This window comes from Armigeres subalbatus, chromosome 1 (genome assembly GCF_024139115.2).
Source record: "Armigeres subalbatus isolate Guangzhou_Male chromosome 1, GZ_Asu_2, whole genome shotgun sequence".
In the NCBI taxonomy this organism is placed as follows: Eukaryota; Metazoa; Arthropoda; class Insecta; order Diptera; family Culicidae; genus Armigeres; species Armigeres subalbatus.
In genome coordinates this window covers 96,364,345-96,388,933 of record NC_085139.1, presented here as the reverse complement: position 1 = coordinate 96,388,933, position 24,589 = coordinate 96,364,345, and the positions used below count along the sequence as shown (strand labels likewise).

The window sequence follows — 24,589 nt, the reverse complement described above, 5'->3', positions numbered from 1 at the left end:
GACGTCAAATGCAATAGAAGTGTACCTGATTGTGCAGTGCAATGCAGCTATCATCGACTTTGAAATCGTTTTGAATTTCATCTGTCCCATAACTGCAGAACTGATGTAACTATCGAATTGCTCTTAAAAACATTGCAGTTAAATGACTTTCAGTTATCGAACATCTACTGTACAAACAATTTCCCGGAATCCAATAATTCCGAGCAATTTTCCGTTGAAATCCAAAGATTTTTTTGATTGAAATCTACATTTTGAACAATCCTCCTCATAAAATTCTAAAGAAGTTTCCATTAAAATTCCGGATATTTTCTGGTTAATATTCCAGATAATTTTCCTTGGAAACTTCTTAGAGTATCCCGTGGAAACACTTAAGAATTTACTGTTGTATCGTTGGCCATGCCAAACTAATCCTCTAGACTGAGAAGGCCAGCGTTAAAACACCCACCTACCAGTAGCACTCTTCTACAATTATAAAGAATTGTCTGTGTGAATTTCAAAGAATGCTCAACTTTCCGATGATTTTCCTGTAGAAGTTAAAAACAATTTCTCGTGGAAATTTTGAAGTTTCTCATGCAAATTTTGTGGGAATTCTAAAGATTTTTCGAAACTTCAAAGTAGTTTGCATGGAAGCTCCGAGATTATTTTCCTTATAGAGTTTCATGGAGAAGTTCATTAGATTTTTCATGCGAAATTCAAAAAATTCTTCCTTTGTAAAAAAAAGTCTTGAAAATATCCCGAAAAAATGCAAAAAAAATCTTATAGAAACGTAATAAAAAAAATCACCACGCCGATTCACGCCGCCGGCGGCTAAGATGGCTTTCGGCGTGACGCCGAAAACGCCGCCGCCGCTGACCAAAAATCTGACAAACGCCACCGTCGATGAATATCAGACCCGCGCACACCTCTAAATGCGAAAAGGGCATTCTACAGCTTACTTAAACAGTTTAATCTCCGAAACATGCAGACCATAACAAACTTTTCTCTGTATAAAACTCTGACTGGTTTGGTTTCGTTCTAAACTTTTCCTCTTGATCATTTAGATCTCCTATAATAATGTTGTTTAAGGCAGATTCAAATTATTAAGTGGTTTACTGATAGTTGTTGAAATTATTTAAAATATAGGTTCTTTTCAGAACCATCATTAAGTTCGGGAGAAGTACGGTATTGGCGACTGGAAATAGATTTCATGTAGAATTTTCGGCTATCTCACTCTAAAAAAAACATTTAACTGTGAACTGTTCGCGAAAAAGTTGATAGGATTTTTTCCAAAGTATAAACACTAGCATATCAGCGGCACATAATCGAGCAGCTGACGTTGTTTTTAAAGTGAAAATTCTAAATTGTCGTATCCAACAATTTTCATATTTTGAGTTCCGTTCCGTTTGAAACGAGTGACATAAGAAATCAAATGAATCATCTCATAATATTTATGCATAACGGCACTACATTCCTCAATGCACCAAACTGTTTTACGTCAGTCGGTTGTCTCTTCTGATATTTGCAACATTTTTCTGATTCAAACTTCGAACTGCCTCAAACATTAGACATTCGAAGATCACGTACCCCGGCGTCTCGTAACCCGGGCACAACGGTGAAGTAGCATGCCCGAACCTATGCGATAGTGTCTTTTCGCTGATAGCATTCGAGATAGGCACCATCCCGGTAACGCATAATACCACCGACAATATCGTTGTGCATGCGTTCATGAATCGTATGGCCTTTATTTGGAATGGACTTTGCAACCTTCTACTATTTCGCCTGGGTTTCAGCACAGTATCTCAATCAGGAACTCCATATTGCAATATCGATGATGAGACACTAGGTAGTAGACGCCTCGTGCTGCTTCTTGGACCGCCGACGTTTAGCTATCGCAGCTATAACCTTCGTCGACTATTCGTTGGCGTGGTCGATGTGGTTTGGTTATTGAAATTTTGCTGGACGTCCATAATCACTCCCAAGTGCTTCAGTAACCATTTCGATGTAACCGCATGCTCTCCTTCTGAATCTCCTTGCAGTTGCTTAACTCCGCTCATGCTCTCGATCATGCCTTTCATCTCCGTCGCCAACGCTGACATCTCCACTTATTAAAGTGTCTCGCCATCTCCGTTAGTGACACATTCTTTGCAGCGCTATTGCGATGACTTTTAATCTATTGAACGCTATTGAACGCAATCTTTACGTATGTTGTTACTATTGTGCAGCACTCTCGGGTACTGTTTGAATTGCATCCATCTTCGATACTCCTTTGCCGAATCCGAACTGCACCATAACTGCAAGATGTTTCCACTATCACAAGGTGGATTAATCTGTGTGGTTCAAATGCATAAATCTCAATTATTCAACACATCTAAATTGAATTCGTGCTGCAATACTTTACTTGTTAAGCTTCTGAAGTTTTTGAGGTAGGTAATTCATAAAGATGGATTTCAATATAATTGCATGAGCCTCGATTTGTGCAACGGAGATAGATGTACGCCAAAAGCTTTACAAAAATGTCTGGCAGCGCTTCTTCAAAGCAATCTCGAAGAAATTATTTCACACTCGCATTCGTGCTCCTTCTATCCAACAATCCACCTTAGGTACTTCCCCGCTCGTTTCAACTGTGAAGCCAAAACAACTCGATTTTTTTCCTTTAATTCATTGTGCTGCTACCATTCTGAAGAATCAAAATCGCTTACCTCGCTCGTCTAGACCCACATCCTCGTACCTCTCAGCGCAACGTCACCTTTTTTTCAGGTTCATCTGAACGGATCCGTCTCACCAAGTGGTCGGAACGAATGGCAGCAAAAAACTTCAACCATAGCATCTTTCATGTTTTACCGGTCTTTTGAAAGCTTTGTGAGTTCGATGCTTCGTGTAATTGCGTGCTTCGCGTGTACCTGGGCAGTGGCATCAGCCCCAGAGAGGAACGTGATTGTGATGGTGGATTCTCGTATGGGAAGGGAACGCGCGGATGAAGGGGTGCCGGAGTGGGTTGTGCGCGCGGAAAACGTGACTCTCACCTCACACACCGTTCGTCCGGCCGCAGTTTAGTTTAGCCCAGTGCAGAGTTCTTTCCGCGTTCACTCTCTCACGGCCAGTCAGTCGATCGGAGGGAGCGTGCTGGAATGGTCGTGTCGTCGCAGTGGTCGCACCGAAAAACGTTCTGCCCAAAGCTTACGGTTGTTCTGTGTAGAAGTGTGAGGGCCAGTTTCCTGCTGTGCTGCATCGGAATCAGTGTGCGTGCGTGACAAAAACAGGAGGACAGTGTGTGGGGAAGGGAAGCCGAGAACTGGACATGCGAGACCTGCCGCCGATGCTGCGGAAGAGGAACGGCAAATCGCAAAGACTGGACTTGTGGTTGTTTCCGCGGTGTGCCATCGAACTTACTGCTGCTGCGAACGGTTCGTGACTTGCTGCAGGGAGAACAAGAACAAGGAAGATGATTCGTCGCGATCATCAGCCAACGCAGTCATCGCCTTCGTCCACCACCTTGGCGGACGATGGAGCAGCGGTGGTTACGGCACGTAACTTTCGGAGCAAAAGCATTGAAGGAGGAGCGGCGAGGCGTGACAGTAAGGACCGGAGCGTTCGTACCAGCACTAATCAGTCACCGTCGGCCGTAATGGTCTACATGCCGGTCGGAGTTAATCAAATCAAGGAGGAAGCTAATGACACGTACATTCACGTAAGTATGACGGCGGGGGTTGGGTGGTGGGTGAGTGGAGCGTGATTCGTGACGTGGTCGATTTGCCGTTCCAAGATGGCTGACGTCGTGCAAAAAAAGCTGTGAAAGTAAGCGAGGAAACGAACGAACAAGTAGTTGCCGTACAACGAACATTATCCGGTTTGTTTCGCACGGTTTTTTTATGTGTTGTGTGCTGGCGTTGTGGATGATGAGACACGGTGCAGAATGAAGGGATGAATAACCACTTCAGTGAGAAGAAACGCTAACAAGTGGCCAACAGTGGGATACCTCACTCTCTGAATTTGATTCGTGAATCGAAAACAGAGAGTTTCCGTCAGTGGTTGACGTCTCGACTTTAAGAAGAAGCTCTCTCGAATATTGAATTGAGTGAAAACATAATTCTATCACGTCGAATGTTTGCTCCGTACAGCTTTATTCACTGCAGGTCTACTTCAGGAAACTTTTCCCTGTATAATGAATAAACAATGTTGAGACGTGTATCTTTTGATCAAAAATTATCAATCAGTGCTTTCGCAATTCGGCAATTTCTACTGATTATGTATTGCTATCAGAAATGAAATTTCTGGGAAGTGATAGGGCAAACGGTCCGATTGTTGTGGGCGTTCCTATAGCTGCGGTAGTATAGTTTTTAAAGAATATACGAATTGAACCCACGTTGACAACCAATTAGTTTACGTGTCACAACACTAAACAGAATAAAACTGTGGGAGTTTCCGCTATATCGGAAAAGTTATAATAATATTCCTCATTTTTTGCTAGCCTTTGTACCAATAGTTACGATGGTGTTCCAATAGTTCGTGTCTAGATCTAATGATATTCGCAAATAAATATAAATTGAAGAGCTTTCAGTTACAACCTCAAGGTAAGCAAAATAAAGTATAGATTTGGTGCAAGGGATCCACTATTGGATTTATCTTATGCATTTTGGTGAAAACAGAATGATTTCACAAATTACATTATGTAGATTTCAATGAATCAAGCATTGCGATTGGGTCAAAAATTTATAAATAAAAATCAGAATTTTATGTAATGTTTGAGCACAGACAAACAGACATAACACATTGAACATTCACTCATCAAATTCATCGTCGTTCAAACACTAACGACATCTGTTGATTTCAGTTAGTTGGGCAAATCACGAACCAGATGGCGGTATTGAGCAAACGTCAAACTCAAGCAAATCCGATGCGCGCGCCACAAGTGATCGATTGGCCAACTAACGATTATTTAAATTGACCTGTAAATCAGTGAACGATGGAAATTTGACGAGTGTTATGTCTGTTTGTCTGTGGTTTGAGTAAGTCATATATGCTTTTTCGAACGAACAGAAACACAGGTTTTAGTTGCAGTAGAAACTAAACAGATTGCCGTTTAACATTTAAGGAGAAGCTTTAGAAATAGGTGAACTTGAACTAATCATGTGAAATTATGGGAAAACAGTGTAAAGCTATGACATAAACAAAAATAATGATTTTGTCCGAGATGTTTATGCGTGTGATTAATATAACAAATGAGTGAGAGCCGGTGGTTTGTTTTGATACTTAACGGTAATAATCTCCGAGAAAAAAAACTCTCCTGATTCAGAGAGTGAGTGCTTGTTCTCTCTCATAATCTCACTCTCTCTTTCTCATTCTGGATAACTCACACCCTCGCAAATCGAGCGGACGAAAATGTTTTGAATCTGATAGTCACTTTCGTGACGTGATGTCGTGATCAACAAAGTGGAAAAGCAAACAGCAAACCAGCAGACGAAAACAATTTAACCCATTATGATCCCCCATACAATAATGGTGTTGTAGAACGGCGTTATGCTGAAAATTTGTTATTTAAGTTGTACTAACTTTGAATATCGTAGTCCCTTGTGCGAATTTATATTTATGTCATGCAAAAGTGAACATGATTTAATATACATACAAAAGCCTTTGGATAAATTCTAGTCGCAAGAATAATTCTTTTATTTAATTAGATTTCGAAAGGAAGGCGAACATTATTATTATTAGTCATTGCAATTTTTGACTTATAAATTATAAAACGTTCTGCGGAGAAATTTTTCTTAAAACGCACATAGCGCGGACGAATGGAAACAAATCATTAACAACTCTCTAGATTAAATGCTTGAATTTTTTATTTAAACTATGATTTAGATTGACCTGACCTTAGTATGGGCATCGAAAAAAGTTGTTGCATTTTTTACGGGCCTCCTCCCAGGAGTTTGCCAATCAGCTGTTGCATGAGCCGGCACCTCTGACATGGAAGTTTGTATTGGGTTTCCAAAGCCAGTTTACTGTTGAGTCCTTTTACATTCTCGCGTATCAAATAACACCTTGTTGACCCTTCCTTCGGAAGTGTCTATAATTTCACTTTGATATTTAAAATATAATTATGATATGATATGGAAATATGCCTATTTTTCTGATTTGTTTCTAAGAAACAAATGATTTTAATTGAGGAACATATAGAAGCATGTACAAAAAAATCTTCTCAGAAAAGCAAAAACGTAAAAGTTGAAAGGGATTTCAAAAATTTCTTCAGTGGAAGCTAGATAGCAAATGTGAGCATATTTTGAGACACTAATAGGCCACTTATATGCATGTGTGTGCGTATGTGTGCAAGTTCTGAAATTTACTACCATATAATTCTCACTCATTTTTAAGGTATTAAACAAGTTTAGTTTTACCAAATTAGGCATCTTTAAGGCGAAATATATGTTATTATTGAACGCTATTGAGTTTCGCTCAGATCAATGACTGATTTAGTTAGTTCTGGATTAATTAATATCGAGGTCTCTGGAAATTACGAGTACAATATTTGCAACCAACGTTACGATAGTTACTAACCATGTCACAATCGCTATTCAATCCGACGAGCGCCTTATAGATAGGCAGCATGAAGTACAGTACGTTATCATTCGTTGAGTTGTCACTCAACCCATGACATCCGCCTTTGGGTAGGCAATTATTTTGTCACTTTCACGGTAAATCGCCGTGGGAAGCTAAGTAGTTTTATCTCGTTTTAAATACTGGAGTCTGTAAAAAAGGAAGGGTCAAAACCTCACTGTAGGTGGATTAATCTGGGTTTTTTCCAATGCTCATAAATTATAGGTTTTCTACTAGACAATCTGGAGTTTAATTTTTTGGAATCTCAGGTTTGCTTCGATGGATCAGTTAATTTTCTAAGACACCATGTTTTTCCTTTCTCGTACAACAAAGTTGTACCGAAAGGCTATCATTTCACTCCAAAATCGAACTTTTTAAAGAAGTCTTGGAGACTGATGATGTTATATACCAATCGACTCAGCTCGTCGAGCTGAACAAATGTCTGTCTGTCCGTGTGTATGTGTGTGTGTGTGTACACGAAAACCGAAAAACATTAGCCACTTTTTCATATAGTAATTCTTAACCGATTTTCTCGCAACAAGTTGCATTCGACAGGGGACAAACCCTAGTTGATCACTATTGAATTTGATAACGATCGACCATTGCGTTTAAAAGTTATTAATAAAATGGAATCGAGCTATGTAAGCGTCATATAAGGTTGGTGTCTTGGCTAAATCCGAGAAAGGCAGTGTCACGAGCGTTGCCCGGCTATCGCTTTAACCTGTTGCCAGGTTAGATTTCGGTCGACTTCTTTTATTTCTTTATTTAGGCTTCGCCGCCATAAGCCTCTGGGTCTGCCTCTGACCCAGCCCCACTTCCGATCCCGAATTTCTGTTGCTATCGGCCTCTGGTTACAACGACGATGGAGCTCGTTGTTTGAGATCCAGTTGTGAGGCCACCAGGCCCGAATTATATACCGCAGGCATCTGGTAATGAACACCTGCAGCCGTTGAGTGTTCTCCACTGATACAAAAGTACACGTAACGAAATAACCTTATAAGTTATGTCAAAAAATCAGGCTTGTACGGCTGTTCGGCCACATTGAGAGTTGACGTAAAGTCAATGTCAACTTCTCTCCACGAACAGCCTAGATAGCCGTGTGGTGTCGGCAACTGGTTATCTGGCTAAGAATAACATTACGGATTGCCTGTTCCAGTGGTAAAAGTCCACCATACAGGTGACCCCTAATTCTCGGTGTGATGCGGCTTTATGCTTACCGTGCCTACGAATGAATGGTTAGGGGGGTCTAATAAGAACCTAACCGCAAACGGAGCCTGTGAAGCACCAGGGTCCCCTTCACAGTATTTTAGCCCTCGTTGCGCTAACCAGAGATATGGCGTAGTTGACTTTTTACTTCTCCGAGATAATCGGCTACTCTTATTCAACCTCATCGTGAGGTTAAATAAGAGTAGGGTTATGAATATGTGTTTTAATTAGTTTTCAACAAATTGTCACCTATATGGATTCGCATTATGCGTTTTTTACAATGTGCTTTGTGTATGTTACCTATATGGATTCGCATTATGCGTTTTTCACAGTGTACTCTGTGTCTCGTCCTTGACGTTTGGCTACGGCTACTCTTGTTCAATCTCTACGTGAGGTTAAATAAGAGTGGGGTTATGAATATGTGTTTTACTTAGTTTTCACCAAATTGTCACCTATATGGATTCGCATTATGCGTTTTCACAGTGTACTCTGTGTCTCGTCTTTGACGTTCGGCTTTGGCTACTCTTGTTTAATCTCAACTTGAGGTTGAATAAGGGTGGGATTATGAATCTTTTTTACTTAGTTTTTCAACAAATTTTCACCTATATGGATTCGCATTATGCGTTTTTTGCCTTTCTCGTACAACTAAGTTGTACCGAAAGGCTATCATTTCACTCCAAATTCAAACTTTTGATAGAAGTCCCGGAGACCCATAGTGTTATATACCATTCGACTCAGCTCGATGAGCTGAACAAATGTCTGTCTGTCCGTGTGTGCGTGTGTGTGTGTGTATGTGTGTGCGTGTGTGTGTGCACAAAATGCCATAAAAAAACATTAGCCAAATTTTCACATAGAAACTCTCAACCGATTTTTTTGCAACAAGTTGCATCCGACAGAGACTAAAACGCTGTTGATCACTATTGAATTTCATAATAATTGCAAATTGCAAAAATAGATAATATTAAAATAGTGATGAGACATAGTCACATAGAACAATAATGTGTTATGAAAAATGCCTTGCATCTATGAATATTTTATCCGTGGCTTCCCATTAAGAGTTTCATCGCACTATAAAGATGCTCGTGTTGCACGCATTTAGGCGTAAGTATGCTCTTCGTTCAGTTTCATAGTACTATGAAATTGTCCGAAAGTCAAAATTCGAACATAGGAAATTCGAGAAACTTTTGGCAGCGCCATCTGTCGTCTACTAGTGTAAATTTTCTATCATAACATTAGACGGTGTAACTGTTTTGCCTTTCTTGTACATCATCGAGGTGTAAGCGTAAAGGCTACATTTATTACCTTTTTGCGCGAGAAAGGCACCATCACCGTTAGGTGGATTAATCTGGGTTTTTACTATGTACTTTGTATTTGTCACCTATATGGATTCGTATTATACGTTTTTCAAAGTGTAATCTGTGTTTCGTCTTTGATGTTTGGCTTCAGCTACTCTTGTTTAATCTCAACTTGAGGTTGAATAAGAGTGGGGTTATGAAAATGTTTTTTTACTTAGTTTTTTTTCAACAAATTGTCACCTATATGGATTCACATTATGCGTTTTTTTTTTTACAATGTACTTTGTGTATGTTACCTATATGGATTCGCATTATGCGTTTTTCACAGTGTACTCTGTGTCTAGTCCTTGACGTTCGGCTTCGGCTACTCTTGAGGCATTCCACGGGGGCATGTCAGTCGATCCTGAGCGACCATTTCGAAAATATTTGAAACTCTGCACAGTTTTTCAATTTCATCTAAATCGTCATTTTTCGATATCAAATCTTCATATTGAGTCACGACTAACTTTTCAAAAGGGTGTATGTGAAAATGGTTCAAAAATATTTAAAAAGCTGCACAGCAAAAACGGAATGTTCGATTGTTATGATTTTTTCAGCAAAGTTAGACAACTAAATGGTGATTCTTAAGAAAATGTGCACAGTAAAAAAAATTTTTTTGCCTTTAAAAATATCATTTTGTCACAAAAACTCAAATATCTCAAAACCCTATCTTTTTTCGAACGTAATTTTTTAGGAAAACGGTCCATTATATTAGCTATCTACCATAAAAATTTGGTGATGGTAAACTAATAAACAAAAAAGTTATGACATTTCAAACATTTCACAATTTTCACATTTAGTAAAAAAATTTTTTCTGTGTAAGTTATTTCGAGAATTGCAGTTTGATGCAGATTTTATTGTTAAGGGACGTGATTTAAACAAGTTGTTTTCATGATATTTTGATTTAATTATTCATAGCATCTATAAGAAACTTAGACACGATCCAGTGTTGTGATCAAAAGTATTGATAGTGTCATAATTTTCATTGCACGTGACTGGCGAAAAATTCTTTTAATAGTGTTGAAACCTTTTGATAATAACGTTGATAGAAACATATCAGAAATGTTATTTTTAAGACAAAAGCTGCAAAATCAAAGATTTATATACACGTGTACGTCTATAGTTTACCTGCAAAAAATATACCTCTTAGAGAATAGACTTTATGATCGGGAGGAAACGGGTATCTTCAACAACAACAAATGCATGATAGGTACATACCATGACAATGCTCACGAAAAAGCAAAAAAATTACTACTACTAAGGTTGTTAAAGATCTTATAGTAATTTTTTTCTTCAGTCAAGCAAATGACACCAAACTAGTCAGTAAAAACTTAAAAGTGATTTTGTTTATTAAAATATTACGAACAACATGAGTAGCCGCTTTCTCAACTGTTGTAGGCCGTTTGATGGAAAAAAGTGTTCAAAAGAGTTACGAAATCTCACCGAAAGCACCATAGATAAACTGAAAGCGACTGGTTATGCTCCAATGTCCACATTGAATACAAATTTACGCATTTGCACGTCCTGCCGTCTAAACGTTGACAAAAGAGCAATCTGTATATCATCGGTTGAGCAGAGCGCAGGAAGTTCGAAAACGACAGCAACTGAGGAATTGCCAGATGTATCGACAACAACTGAGGAATTACCAGAAGTATTAAGTGCTGAGAGCCTTGCCACCGTACCATCAGCGAAATCTGTTTCAACAAATCAATCGGAAGATGAGTGTATCCAAAAGGTCAACATCGAACGCTTTAACGAGGGCATAGCTGGGATAAAAGTGACTCTGATTAAATGGAGTAAGATGGACTACGTTTATTACCCGGAGAAAAATACCGTGAAATAAACGAAGCTGTACGAAGAAACCTCTTCAAATTAGGACCTGATGATGTGGAAAATACAGACTACGATGAGGTAATTATAAATATGAAGGAAAGGTTCTCGAATGCAGCCACGACAAGGAAAGAAAAATTATTGATTTTGTCGATGCTGCCAAGTTCGTGGTCTATTCAGGATGCCATTGATGAGTTCAAAACCAATAGAAATACAGTAAAAGAGGCAAAACAATTGAAGAATAACTGTCTTTCAACCAAAAATACTAGGTCTAGTACTGCATTAACAGATGAGACAAAAGAAATAGTAGTTCAATATTTTGAAGATGATGAAGTAAGTCGAGCCATGCCTGGTCAAAAGATTATGTATCAGTAAAAAGATGGAAAGCGTCAAGCAATCCAAAAACGATTAATGATGACGACTTTGAAAGAAGCGTACACACGCTTCAAGGAAATTCACGATAATATTAAAATAGGTTTTTCCTCATTTGCAAGCCTTCGGCCAAGGCAATGTAAGCTTCTTTCCAATTCAGGAACACATAATGTGTGTGTGCACAACCCATGAGAATATTAATCTTATTTTACATAGTTTGAAAAGAATCAATTTAACAAAGGATATTAAAATGTTAACTGGTAGTCTTTTGTGTGAAAATACAACATCAAATTGCTATCTACGATCTTGTTCGGATTGTCCAGATTCTTCATCATTGGAAAATACTTTATTCGCTGAGTTTGAAGAAAAATATATTGATCAGTTATCATTTGAGCAATGGGTGACCACGGATAGGTGTGACCTAGAAACTATTGTAAAACCTGTAGATGAGTTTGTGTCATATTTTTGCTTGAAATTAGAAAGTTTAATCCCTCACCATTTCATTAAAACAGAACAATCCAGCTTTTTAAAAAATACGAAAAATACATTACAAAATGGTGAATTTTTAGTCATTTGTGATTTTTCTGAAAATTACAGCTTTGTATTGCAAGATGAAGTGCAGTCCCATCACTGGAACGTACAACAAGCTACAATTCATCCATTCGTTATTTATTTTAATGGAAGTACGCAAATTGAACACTTAAGTTTTATTATAATTTCCGAAGATTTAAGACACGATTCAGTATCCGTAAACTTGTTCATTGAAAAAATGATTAACTTTTACGCGTTGATAAGCATAAAGAAGTCAAAAAGATATATTTCATGTCTGATGGAGCAGCGTCGCAGTACAAAAATCGTAAGAATTTTTCGAGCCTATGTCAATTTAAATCAATGTACGGAATTGATACAGAATGGCATTTGTTTGCTACATCACATGGCAAAGGTCCTTGTGATGCTATTGGAGGAACAATAAAGCGCATGGCCACAAGAGCAAGTTTAGCCAAAGAACGTGAGCATCCAATTAAAACTGCGAAAGAACTTTTTGATTGGTCAAATCGTAGAAAAGAAAAAGATTTAACCAAATTATCATTTTGTTTTACTACTACTGAAGAGTACAAAATAAAGGCTTCAGAGCTCAGCGAGCAATTTAATAACGCGAAAACGATCCAAGGAACCCAAAAATTTCACTGTTTCATTCCATTGTCGGAAAATAAAATTAAAGCAAAACTATACTCAAACTATATCGAACACTTTTGAATTATTATCAGCACAATAATTCAAAAGTGTTCGATATTTTAAAAAATTTGAATAAAAATAAATAAAAAATAAGTATTAATAAACTGTTTTCATGATATCATAACCCATACCAAAATTCAAACCCAAAACTCTTAGAGTTTCTATAACAACATTGTGTAACTGCCACATTTAATTTAATACTTAGGATAATATTAATTCATTTTTATTTATTTATACATATAATATTTATACATATAATATACATAATATCGATGAATACATAAATATGGAATATCATACAAACAACTTGTTTAACTCACGCAAGGCCCTTAACAATAAAATCAGCATCAAACTGCGATTCTTGAAAAAAAATACACGGAAATTTTTTTTGTTTACTATATGTGAAAATTGTGAAATGTTTGAAATGTCATAACTTTTTTGTTTATTAGTTTACCATCACCAAATTTTTATGGTAGATAGCTAATATAATGGACCGTTTTCCCTAAAAAATTACGTTCGAAAAAGATAGGGTTTTGAGATATTTGAGTTTTTGTGACAAAAATGATATTTTTAAAGGCAAAAAAATTTTTTTTTTACTGTGCACATTTTCTTAAGAATCACCATTTAGTTGTCTAACTTTGCTGAAAAAATCATAACAATCGAACATTCCGTTTTTGCTGTGCAGCTTTTTAAATATTTTTGAACCATTTTCACATACATTTCATTTGAAAAGTTAGTCGTGACTCAATATGAAGATTTGATATCGAAAAATGACGATTTAGATGAAATTGAAAAACTGTGCAAAGTTTCAACTCAATAGAAAATCATGAATTAAAAATTTTCTTAAATTTTGATGCTGTTGCTTGGAATCGCTCTCATTGTTTAATCTCAACGTGAGGTTAAGTTAGAGTGGGGTTATGGATATGTGTTTTACTTAGTTTTCAACGAATTGTCACCTATATGGATTCGCATTATGCATTTTTTTTAGAATGTACTTTATGTATGTTTGAATTAGTGTAAAACCAGTTTAAATGATTTAAATGCATTCAATTAAAATGGGCTATCAAAAACAGTCAATTTTGCACCAACTGTGCGGTAATTCATACCATTTTGGTTTCTTGAAATTTGTGATGAGTAGTTACATATAACTAAAATCAAAACGGTAATTGCTCTGAGTATCTTTTGTTGAATAATTTCATTGGCTTAACGGAATAGGTCCCCAAGAAATTCTCGTAATAGCTAGTGTAGGGCTGGTTTTGCCTTCACTAAAATTAAGTGTACGTAAAATCTATAGGTTCGCCCCAAAGATGAATTTTTCATAGGGAAAATGAGGCTTACAGGGTTATAAACGAATCAACTTGGTTTAACGAATTGAGTTGATGTCTGTGTGTGCGTGTTTGTATGTATGTGTGTGCGCAAAACACGTACTAAATTATCTCCTATTTTTAAGCACTTGTCCTTAACCAATTTGTTCGCACAAAAAATTGCATTCAACGGCAAAACTTGCTATAAATATATGTAAATGTGAATTATGGAATATATTCACCAAATGGTGCTATTTTTTCTTTCTCATACATTTTTTTCATATGTAAACCATGTGAAAGGCATTAATACCGATAGGTGGATTAATCAGGTGTTTTCTTATGTACATTAGTCCAATCACCGCTGAAATTACAATGTAAACAAACAAGGAACATATTAAGATTCACAGCTATCAAGATAAACCCTGGGGCCTGGAGGGAAGGAAAAAATTGCGTGATCAGAACATTTTCCACTTTCCCCACAGTGTTTGATACCAGGGGTAAGTGTAAGATCTTTAAATTATTTGCTTTCATGGTACAAACCACAACAAACTGAATGTGGTTAGTTTAATTGTATTGTTAATTAAATTCACTGAAAAAAAGGACAGTGTGTGCAAATGAGAATTGATATTATGAATGCAAAAATTAACTTCTCGCGAAACCTTAAATGACAATTCAAGCGTTAACCGTGTTAGTGTATGTATTATACAAAATTATAATATAGTATTAGTGTGGGCATCAAAATATATTCTTGCACAATGTTATGGTGTGGTAAAAACTGTAAAGTATGTACAATTACAATTTTTCGAGTCCATTTTTATACTTACCCCCTTTTTCCACTTCCCCCAGTGTATCTTACATATCATTAAGCCCCTGCTTTGCCAAAAAAGTATTAGAAATCTTAAAAATAAATAACATTAAATTTTTTTACGTTTGTATCTATTGGAAATTAGGGTTTGGAAATGAGTTCTAAAATCTTTTCATACTACAAACCATACGTACGTATAATTTTTTTCTCAATTATTCACTTATTTGATAATTATGGTAAAATACGCTTATTGGGCGACACGAAATTGAATGTACGTTAAATATTGTTCTATGACATCTCTTGTGATAAAAGACATCTTTTACTTTAAGAACCATTGTTTCACAATTTCAACAAATGCTTATTGTGTTTTGAAGGGTAAGAACATTGCTTTTTAATTAGTCAATGCAGCTGGGCAAAACAAATTCCACAGACAAATGTCTGTGCAAATTCGATAAGTTGTTACTTTCACCGTCATATTATTGCGAGAAGATTGAAAAATTCGAACCGGGGTCCGACGGTCGACTGTCAGAAAGCTGTTCCGCAAACGTCAAATCACTTGTTGCACGGTAAAAAATTTTGTTTTATTTTTTCGGTGTGAATGTTGATTTTTAAAATCAACGGGAATATGCAACTTTAAACGAGTGTTACATGCCGCTATATTTTTTAAACAAGTTTTATAATACTTTGAAGGCATTTTGTCATATATTTATGTGATTTGGAAACATTTTAGATTTCTCGAATATTCTTGATATCGATAAATATCAACACTTTTCGTACAGTGCATACCATTTTGAAGTTTCCGACACTCAGTCTGCTTTTTCTTCTTTGCACCGCAAAATTAGAATTTTTCTCTTTTCTCGCAATATTTTGAATAGGACAGATAACCAAAAAAAAAGCGTTATAGTACGTTCAGATTATGAGCTATATCACTTGATATAGCGAATCTTGACATGAGATGCCATATGCATTATTTCCAGTGAAAACTAGATGTACAAACACTGATGTCAAGATGCTCTATATCAAGTGGCTATATCACCAGTCTGAACGTAGTCTTAGACATACGAGGGTATTGCAAAAGTCCAGCGAGTACATACATAACAAAAATAGATGAAAACACGCAGAGAAAATGTCAAATTTCGTGAGTGATGCAATTAAATCGTAGTATGATTGTATTCAATATTGACTTGTAGACAATGATGTTATTTAATCCAATCATGCGTATACACATTCTAAAAGTCTTATTAGATTTAAAATACTGAACTGAAATACAGCCATTCAAACACGTGAAACATGACTGATTCTATATTTTAAAATTAAAAATCAGGGTTCCTGTACCATTTTTCATAATTATTGCATCTTTTGTAACCAAATAGAGTGCAGAATGCTGTTTTCTTTTTATTCGGTTCGGGGAACAGACTGCACCAGCTTATACATACAAAGATTACTTTGTAAATTAAAATGTTTAATCCGATTCGATCCTATGAAGATTGGTCTCCAAGCTATGAAAGGCAGCAATCCTTTCCTTTCCACGACTTTTTCACTTTCAAGAAAAGTTATTTGGAATAGAAAAACCCAGATTGGCCCACCTAGCAGTGATTGTGTCTTTCTCGTGGATTATTAAACAACCAAATCAAACAATGAAATGCATTATCGGGAAACTCCTTGAAATGCTGAATAATTTGTGATATTAATTTTAAAATCACTAAGTAAAGTATTATTAGCGTGCGCGTTTCATGCGAACTTTTTTATTGTACCAGAAAGCTGCAGAAACGTTATGGAGTTATGCGTCGTTTTGCTAGAAAGGAGAAAAATTCTAATTTTGCGGAGCAAAGAAGAAGAAGCAGACTGAGTGTCGGAAACTTCAAAACGGCATGCACTGTACGAAAAGTGTTGATATTTCTTGATATCAAGAATATTCGAGAAATCTAAAATGTTTCAAAATCACATAAATATATCACAAAATGCCTTCAAAGTATCATAAAACTTGTTTAAAAAATATAGCGGCATGTAACACTCGTTTAAAGTTGCATATTCCCGTTGATTTTAATAATCAACATTCACACCGAAAAAATAAACCAAAAAATTTTACCAGCTTTCCGACAGTCGACCGTCGGACCCCGGTTCGAATTTTTCAATCTTCTCGCAATAACATGCATGCAATCAAAGCTTGTTTTGCAATTGTTGTGCTAAAATCGTGTACTAAATCGAGTAGAAGAACTTGCATGGGTTGATACTTCAAGGCATTTTATGGCATGCTACAACTTAATTACTATGCTTCATAACTATTTCATTATTTAGATTTGTTTTTGGAATGCGCAATCGTTGTGAAATTCAATAGTGATCAACTACGCTTTATTCTCTGTCGAATGTAACTTGTTTTTAAAAAGTGGCTAATGTTTTTCGGTTCCCGTGTGCACACACACATACACACGGACAGACAGACATTTGTTCCGCTCGACGAGCTGAGTCGATTGGTATATAACATCATGGGTCTCCGAGACTTCTATAGAAAGTTCAATTTTGGAGTGAAATGATAGCCTTTTGGTACAACTTTGTTTTACGAGAAAGGCAAAAATAGGCAAAATGTTCAATGCTCATATTATCGGGATCCCAGAGAAACAGACGTCTCACTCAACTCATGTTCCATCGTTCACCTTTTCAACGGTAGATTTAATTTTTTGTAGGTGGTCGATCGGCCACCGATGGCGCTTCCATCGATTTTGCTTGTGTTTGATGTTTGCTCACTAACGCCATCTAGTTGCCGATTGTCCAATCACAGTGCATTGGGCAATAATGTTTCCGTGACGATGATTTTGATTGCTTTTTGATCTAAGTGAGACTTCAGTTTCTCTGTGTGGGGATTTTATCATCCCATGATTCTCCTCAACATCCTCCCGGAATCCTTACGAAAAAACACAACGCCTTCCACTCAGAATCCTACAAAGGTTTCCCTAAGAAATCTCGTCAGACTCCCGTCGGAATCCTCTCCGAATTCCCAACAGAATCATGTAAGGACTCTTGTCGGAATTCTATCCAGATTTCCGTCGGAATCTTCTCTGGATTTCCTAAGATCGGAAATCCTGTTATGATATCCGTCGTAATCATCTCCGGATTCGTAATCCTCTTCAGACTTTCGTCGGAACGTTCTTTATATTTCCGTCAGAATTTATTCCGGGTTCCAGCCAAAACATTTTCCGGATTCCTGTCGGAACCTTTTTCCCATGGGAATCATTTTCGGATTTCCGTAGGAGTTTCTCCAGGTGCTCTTCAGAATCTTCTCCAGATTACCGTACCCTATCCGGGTTCACGTTGTCGGAATCCTCTTCATATTCCAGTCGGAATCTTCTCGGGAATCTCGACGGCATTTTTGTTTCGGATTCCCGTTGCAATATTTTTTGGGATCTCGTCGGAAGCGTCGATTCGTCCCAATTCTCTCCTGATTCCAATCGGAATTACTCCGGATTCGAATCGGAAACCTCTCCAGGTTCCTATCGAATCCTCTCCGGACTCTCGCCGAAACCCTCTCTGGACTCGTCAGAATCCTCTCTTCGGATTCCCTTCGTATTCTCGTTAGAATTCACTCCGGATTTCAGTTGGGATCCTCTCCGGAATCCCGTCTGTGTTGAACTTAATATTCCATTAAAAAAAAAAACATGTCGGAATCGTACGGGAATCCGGAGGAATTCCGACATGATATCGACGGGAATCCGGAGAGTATACTAAAGGGGATCCGGAAAACATACCGACGGAAATCCAGAAAGAATTTCGGGGAGAATTCTTTTTTTAATCCGGGATGAACTCCGTTTGGAATTCGGGGATGATTTTTAAGGCAATATGGGGAGGGTTCCTAAGGTAAACTCCGGGGATACAGACCGTGATCCGGAGAGGACCTCGAGGAGAATCCGGATAGGATTCTGACGAAAATTCAGTAAGGGTTTTGCCGGGATTTCGGAAAAGAATCCGCCAGGAATCCAGAAAGATCACCGTTGGGGATCCGGGAAAGATTCCGAACATTATTCCGAAGGGAATCCCGAGGGGATCCCAAAGAGGGGTCCGCGACGTTAGGCATAAGTACGTTAGGCATAATGGACGTCAGGCATAACGGACGTTAGGCATAATGGACGTTAGGCATAATTCTGCCTTCTTTATATCATAGGATGTTATTTATATCATGCTTAACGGGGTAAAGCCCCTTAAGAGAACCCGGTAAAAATTCCTACCGAAGTCCGGAGATGACTCCGATGGATATTCTGTCGTGATTCCAACGAGAATTCGGGCAGGATTTCAACGGGAAACCTGGAAGGATTTCAACGGAAATGCGGAAACGATTCCTACGGAAATCCGGCGGAAGTTTCCTCTCTGGATTTCCGTCGGAAACATCTCAAGATTCTCATCGAAGTTTTCTCCGATTTTTAGTCAAAAGACTCTCCGGATTCGCATTGTGATTCCCTTCTGATTTCCGTCAGAATTCGATCCAGATTCCTGCCGATATCCTTGCTGGATATTTGTCGGAATCCTCTCCGGATTCCCATCGGAATCCTTCCGCTGAAATCCTCTCGGGATTCGAGTCAAAACTCTCTCGTGATTTTCGCCGAAATCCTCTCTGGATTCTGGATATCCATCGGAGTTCTCTCCGAACTGTTTTCGGGATCTTCTCCCAAAACTCGTCCTGATCTTTTCTGGAATTCAGTCGGTATCCTCTCCGGAATATCATCGCAATTCTCCTCGGATTATCTGTTGACTTTTCCCGTATTCCCCCTTAAAATCGTCTTAGGATTTGTGTCAGAATCGTCCCTGGAATTTCGTCGGAATTTTCTCCGGATTCCCGATAGACTCTTTTCCGGATTCTCGTCGGAATCTCATGGATAATTCTCTTCGGATTCCCGTCGGTATGCTCTCTGGAATTCCCTCGGAATCCTCCCCGGATCCCTCGTCAAAATTTATTCAGTATTTCAGTCGAAATCATCTTCGGATTCCCTACGCTCTTCAAATTCTAATCGTAATCTTGTTCGGATTGCGGTCAAAATTCTACTCATATTTCTTTTGAAATCCTCTTTGAATTTTCGCCAGAATCTTCTTAGGATTTCCGTCGGAAACCATTTTATATTGCTTTCGGAATCCTTCTCAGATTCCCGTCGAAATCCTCTCTGGAGTCCCGTGGTAATACACTTCGCGATCCTCTATGGATTCCCTTTGGAATTTCCTTCAAATTACTGTCTCAATCCTCTTCAGATTTGTTTCCGGAATTCCAACGAAATCCGTACCAGATTCCCGTCGGAATCCTCTCTGGATCCCCGTTGAAATCTAATCCGAATTCCCTTCAGAATACTATCCAGATTCTTATCAGAATCCTCTACAACTACCCATCGGAATCTTCTCTGAATTCTTCTAGGGATTCTCTTCCTCCCTGGATTTCCGTCAGAATCCTCTTCGGATTTCCGTCGGAATCCTTTCCGGATTTCAGTTAGAATTCTTTCCGGATTCCAGTTGGAATTCTTACCGGATTTGCAAAGGAATCCTCTCCACATTCTCGTCGAAATCCCCTATTCGGATTCACGGCGGAACCTTCTCCGGATTACCGATGAAATCCTCTATGGATTTCCGTCGGAATCCTTTCCGGATTCCTGTCGGAATTCTTTACGGATTTTAGTTAGAATCCTTTCCGGATTCCCGTCGGAATCCTCTCCATATTCGCGGCAGAATCACTATCGGATTTCCAGCGGAATCCTTTTCGGATTCTCGATGGAATGTTCCCCGGATTCTCGACGAAATTCTCTCCGGAATCCCAACGAAATCCGCTCCAGATTCCCGTCGGAATCCGTATTTTTCTCAGAATTATGTCCAGGTTCCCGCCTGAAACAAGGTCGGAATCCTCTTCGGATTCGCGTCGGTATCCTCTCTCGTCACTCTCGACAGAATCTTCCTAGCATTCCCGTCGTAATTATTTAAAGGATTCAAAATCATCTCCGGATTCCCGACGAAAACCTCTCAAAATTTTCGTCGGAATCCTCTCCGGATTTTCGTCAGGATCCTCTGCGGATTTCCATCGGAGTCCTTTCCGGATTTCCGTCGAAATTCTCTGCAGATTCCAGTTAGAATCTTTTCCTGATTCCAGTTGGAGTCCTTCCAGAATCCTCTTCGGGTTCCCGATGGAGTGTTCTTCGGATTCGCGACGGAAGTATCTCCGGAATCCCAACGAAATTTGCTCCAGATTCCTGTCTGAATCCTCCAGATTCCCGTTGGAATCCTCTCCAGCTTCTCATCGGAATCTTCTCGGGATTCTCGCCGAAAAGAAGGTCGGAATGCTCTTCAGATTCGCGTCGGTATCCTCTCCCGTAGTTTCCGTTAGAATCTTCTTAGTATTCCCGTCGTACTAATCTTCGGATTCTCGTCTGAATCCTCTTCGGATTCTCGTCTGAATCCTTTCCGGATTCCCGACGTAAACCTCTCTGGATGTCCGTCGGCATCCCTTCCGGATTTCCATCGGAATACTTTACTTAAATGAATCTTTTCCGGCTTCCTGTCGGAATCCTCGCTACATTTCCGTCGAAATTCCCGACAGAATATTCTTTGGATTTTCGGCGGAATCCTCTCCGACAGGCGAAAATCACATTCTGCGAGTGAACAACACCTTCAACAGATAAAAAACATTTAACCAAGTACCTATGTTGCGTCAGATTTGTAAGGTCTATTTCAGTCATAGCCATTGGACCATTTGGAATTCGATTTTTATGATTTTTCTTGAAACTTTGGGGTATCTGGGGACGTCCGTTGGAAATGCATAAAAATCTTTTCGTATCTAACTATGTTCACACCGCGTCACCACAACACGCTCCACTCACTTCCTATCGAGGAAGCCTATTGCTATTATCCCGCAATTTTATTCCATTCCACAGCCCGACTCGGAAGTCTCCCTCGATGCCAACAGCACGCTTGCTCACGTCCTAGAGGACTTCTCCAACGACGATGACGTCCCACACGAACCGGAAATCGAAATCAAAACCCACTCGCGTTCCTTGGAGGAACCCACCTTTCGGAAACATCACTTTAGTAGTACGTCGCAGCAGAAAGCTCTCCAGCTGCAACAGCAGATGGGTAACCTGGCGTACCAGCTGTCCGATCAACTGTTCAAACCCGTTCCCATGAATATCCTCACGAAGGACATGCTGGAGCAGAAGATCGCCGAGAAGGATCCGGACCTGGTCTACCGGAAGCATCACAACAACAACAGCACCTGGGCCCGATATATGCCCATGTACTACAAAGGCGTCAAGCAGAACTACGTTCGATGTCTGGAATGCGGCTGGTTGGTCCTGCACAAAGCTAGCACCGGCACCGGATCACTTCTCAGGCACAAATGCAAGATCAAACTACCGTCCGGCGTTGAGGTGAAGATCGAACAACAACCGCCAGCTTCCAGGAATCTCCCGACGAAAGCGGCCACGGCCGTCGGATCTACCTCATCGCGATCGTCATTCCAAACAACCGTCATGCCTCAGAACGTGGTTGACGATCTGGTTCGGCAACAAGCCTGCTTCCTGTACAAAGATCTCAGCAGCGTGGATCTCTTCGAAAGCCACAGCTTCCGCACATTTGCTCAAATGCTGGTCAACATAGGCGTTTACTATGGACAGCAGGACGTGACGTTCCTGGCTGACCGCACGAGACTGATGGATCAGATCCTACCCACAATCTACCAGCAAGCACGGATCCAGTTGAACCAAGCTCTCGTGGACTGTGATCTCAGCTACAGCTTCAACCTGTTCCGCAACGAAGTTGTAGGCAAAACATTCGCAACGATCAACTCCTATACCGTCGCGGAAGACTACTATTTTCGCAAAATAAACGTTAAGACTGTGCCTGTGGAAGACTTGAAATCCTTCGTGGAAGGACTTCCCTCGATTATCACCGACATGATAGAGAAAGAACACAACGAACCCCTGAAGTTGATCTATGGTGCCAAGCTGGACGTCCGAAGCGACGACTTTGAGCTGATACCGTGTGTGGTGACCGCCCTTTGGGGAATCATGAAGAAAATCATGGACATGTTCAAATTCAACAGCGAGCAGTATGTGGAGAAGATCTTCCTCGCGGAAGATGACGAAGAGGAAGACGCTATGAAGAAAATTCTGGCGCCATTCAAGGAACCAATCCGAAGTCTTGTCTCGGACGGTAACGTAACGATCACCGAGGTAGTGCTTTGGAAAAAGAAGCTCGAGCGACACTTTCGAGTGGAGGAAACTGACGATGATAACTTGAAGACTATTAAAGAAGCATTCCAGATGCAGATCAAGCAAAGCTTGAAGCTGCACGATTATCATAAGATAGCTGTATTCCTAGATCCCAACTTTAAGGGTTTACGTTTCCTCTCGGAAGAGGAACGCAACGAAACGTTGGCCATCGTAAAGGCACATCTGCGGCGCGACAAGGCAGGAATCGATCAGCTGAACCTGACCAAGCTCTACTCCAGCGGCGAGAAAAGCAACGTCGAAATCCGGAAGGAAACCAAGTTCTACGAGTTTATGGACGCCTCGCTGGAGGTGGAGCCGGCCGACGTGGTGGACGACGAAATCCGACAGTACGTGGACGTTAAGCTGGAGGCGCCGATCGATGTGTTGACGTACTGGCGCAACGAAAATGCATTCCCCCTGCTGAAGAAGCTCTGCCAGCGGGTACTGAACATTCCAGCGGCCTGTGATGATATGAAGCTGCGTTTCACCGGCGAACGAACCGGCGAGCAGCGGGACTTCCTCAAGAAGCGCGCTGTGCTGCGAGAGGAGGAAATCGATATGATGCTCTATCTGAACCAGAATGGGCCGTGATTATCTTATTCTTATTTGAATAAAGTGAAAGACTTGACTAGTGTTATTTATATTAATAGCTTGATGTTCGTTGTATGGTGGATTGTGCTTCTTGTATGATGACAAGCTAAATCCCTTCTGTTTTGTTGGTAGCAGCAATCATTTAAGAGCTTTGTTCAAAATTTCAAACCTAAATTTGATTATTTATTACAAATGCTTTGGCGAAGTATCATCTTCAAGGTGTTATGTCCAATTACTTATACGAAACGTAGGAATCGATAACCGGTAGAGCAGAGCTTCCCAAACCTTTGGGTATGCGACCCACCTAGCAAAATTCTATATGTGTCGCGACCCACCTATGAAAAAATGCATTTTACCAAGTAGTATTAAGCATTAATTGAATCAGAATGTCATCTGTTCTGCTTCTTCCACATAAAAAATATTCACGTTACCTTACATGTACAAATGCAAACAAAATGTTAGCGTTTTTATTTCACTTCATGAAGGGGACAGCTTTTAGGCATGAATGTTTAAATAAAATAGCGTGGCGATGGATATTTAAAATAAAATGCGGTTTGAACTTGAAATAAAGTTCCTGAAAAAAATGATCGAAAGGTTCGGCATTCGAGCTGCAATTAATATTTGTTCTGTGCGACCCACCAACAATCCGCTCGCGACCCTCCTGGGGGTCGGGACCCACAGTTTGGGAAACCATGCGGTAGAGAACAAAGGGAATTAAACCGTGATTTTTTAACTGCTGAAACGAATGGACTTCTGTATTCTATGAGGTGTCAGATACGAATGACCATCATCGTTTATTTCATCATCGATGAGACCTTCGTCTCTCAGATCGCCCGTTTAGACGATCGTGCATATTTTGTTACCGTTCAACGGATTCTGATTCTGCATTACACTGTAAACGGTAGATAGTTAGATACAAACAAAAAGGCCTCTTCTACGGCACGCTAAGGATACTTCAGTCCTTCCCCTTTTGGAAGCTTCAAATTCAAAATATAAATTCATTTTTCCTTTAAATATTTTACGAATAACATTTCATTTGAATAGAAAATAATTTCACATGTTTCGAGTCGATGTTACTATCGCAAACTTAACTACTTTGGATAAACAAAATTACTG

General features: G+C 39.3%; 2 protein-coding genes across 2 annotated transcripts in view; both read left to right on the top strand.

Moving 5' to 3' along the window:
* The window catches only part of LOC134225780 (ATP-binding cassette sub-family G member 5), a 77,517-nt gene that overhangs the window by 34,620 nt on the left and 18,308 nt on the right, over positions 1–24,589 (top strand). The window lies entirely within an intron of this gene.
* LOC134203203 (uncharacterized) lies at positions 3,085–23,529 on the top strand. Its single transcript, XM_062678088.1, has 2 exons — positions 3,085–3,667; positions 21,548–23,529. Exons 1-2 carry the CDS (start codon positions 3,422–3,424, stop codon positions 23,471–23,473), a joined length of 2,172 nt encoding a protein of 723 aa, XP_062534072.1. The 5' UTR covers positions 3,085–3,421; the 3' UTR covers positions 23,474–23,529.

Coding starts and splice junctions, on each gene's coding strand:
- LOC134203203 (XM_062678088.1), top strand. CDS start 3,422: ATGATTCGTCGCGATCATCAGCCAACGCAGTCATCGCCTTCGTCCACC. Junction 3,668..21,547: donor CTAATGACACGTACATTCAC/GTAAGTATGACG, acceptor TCCATTCCACAG/CCCGACTCGGAAGTCTCCCT.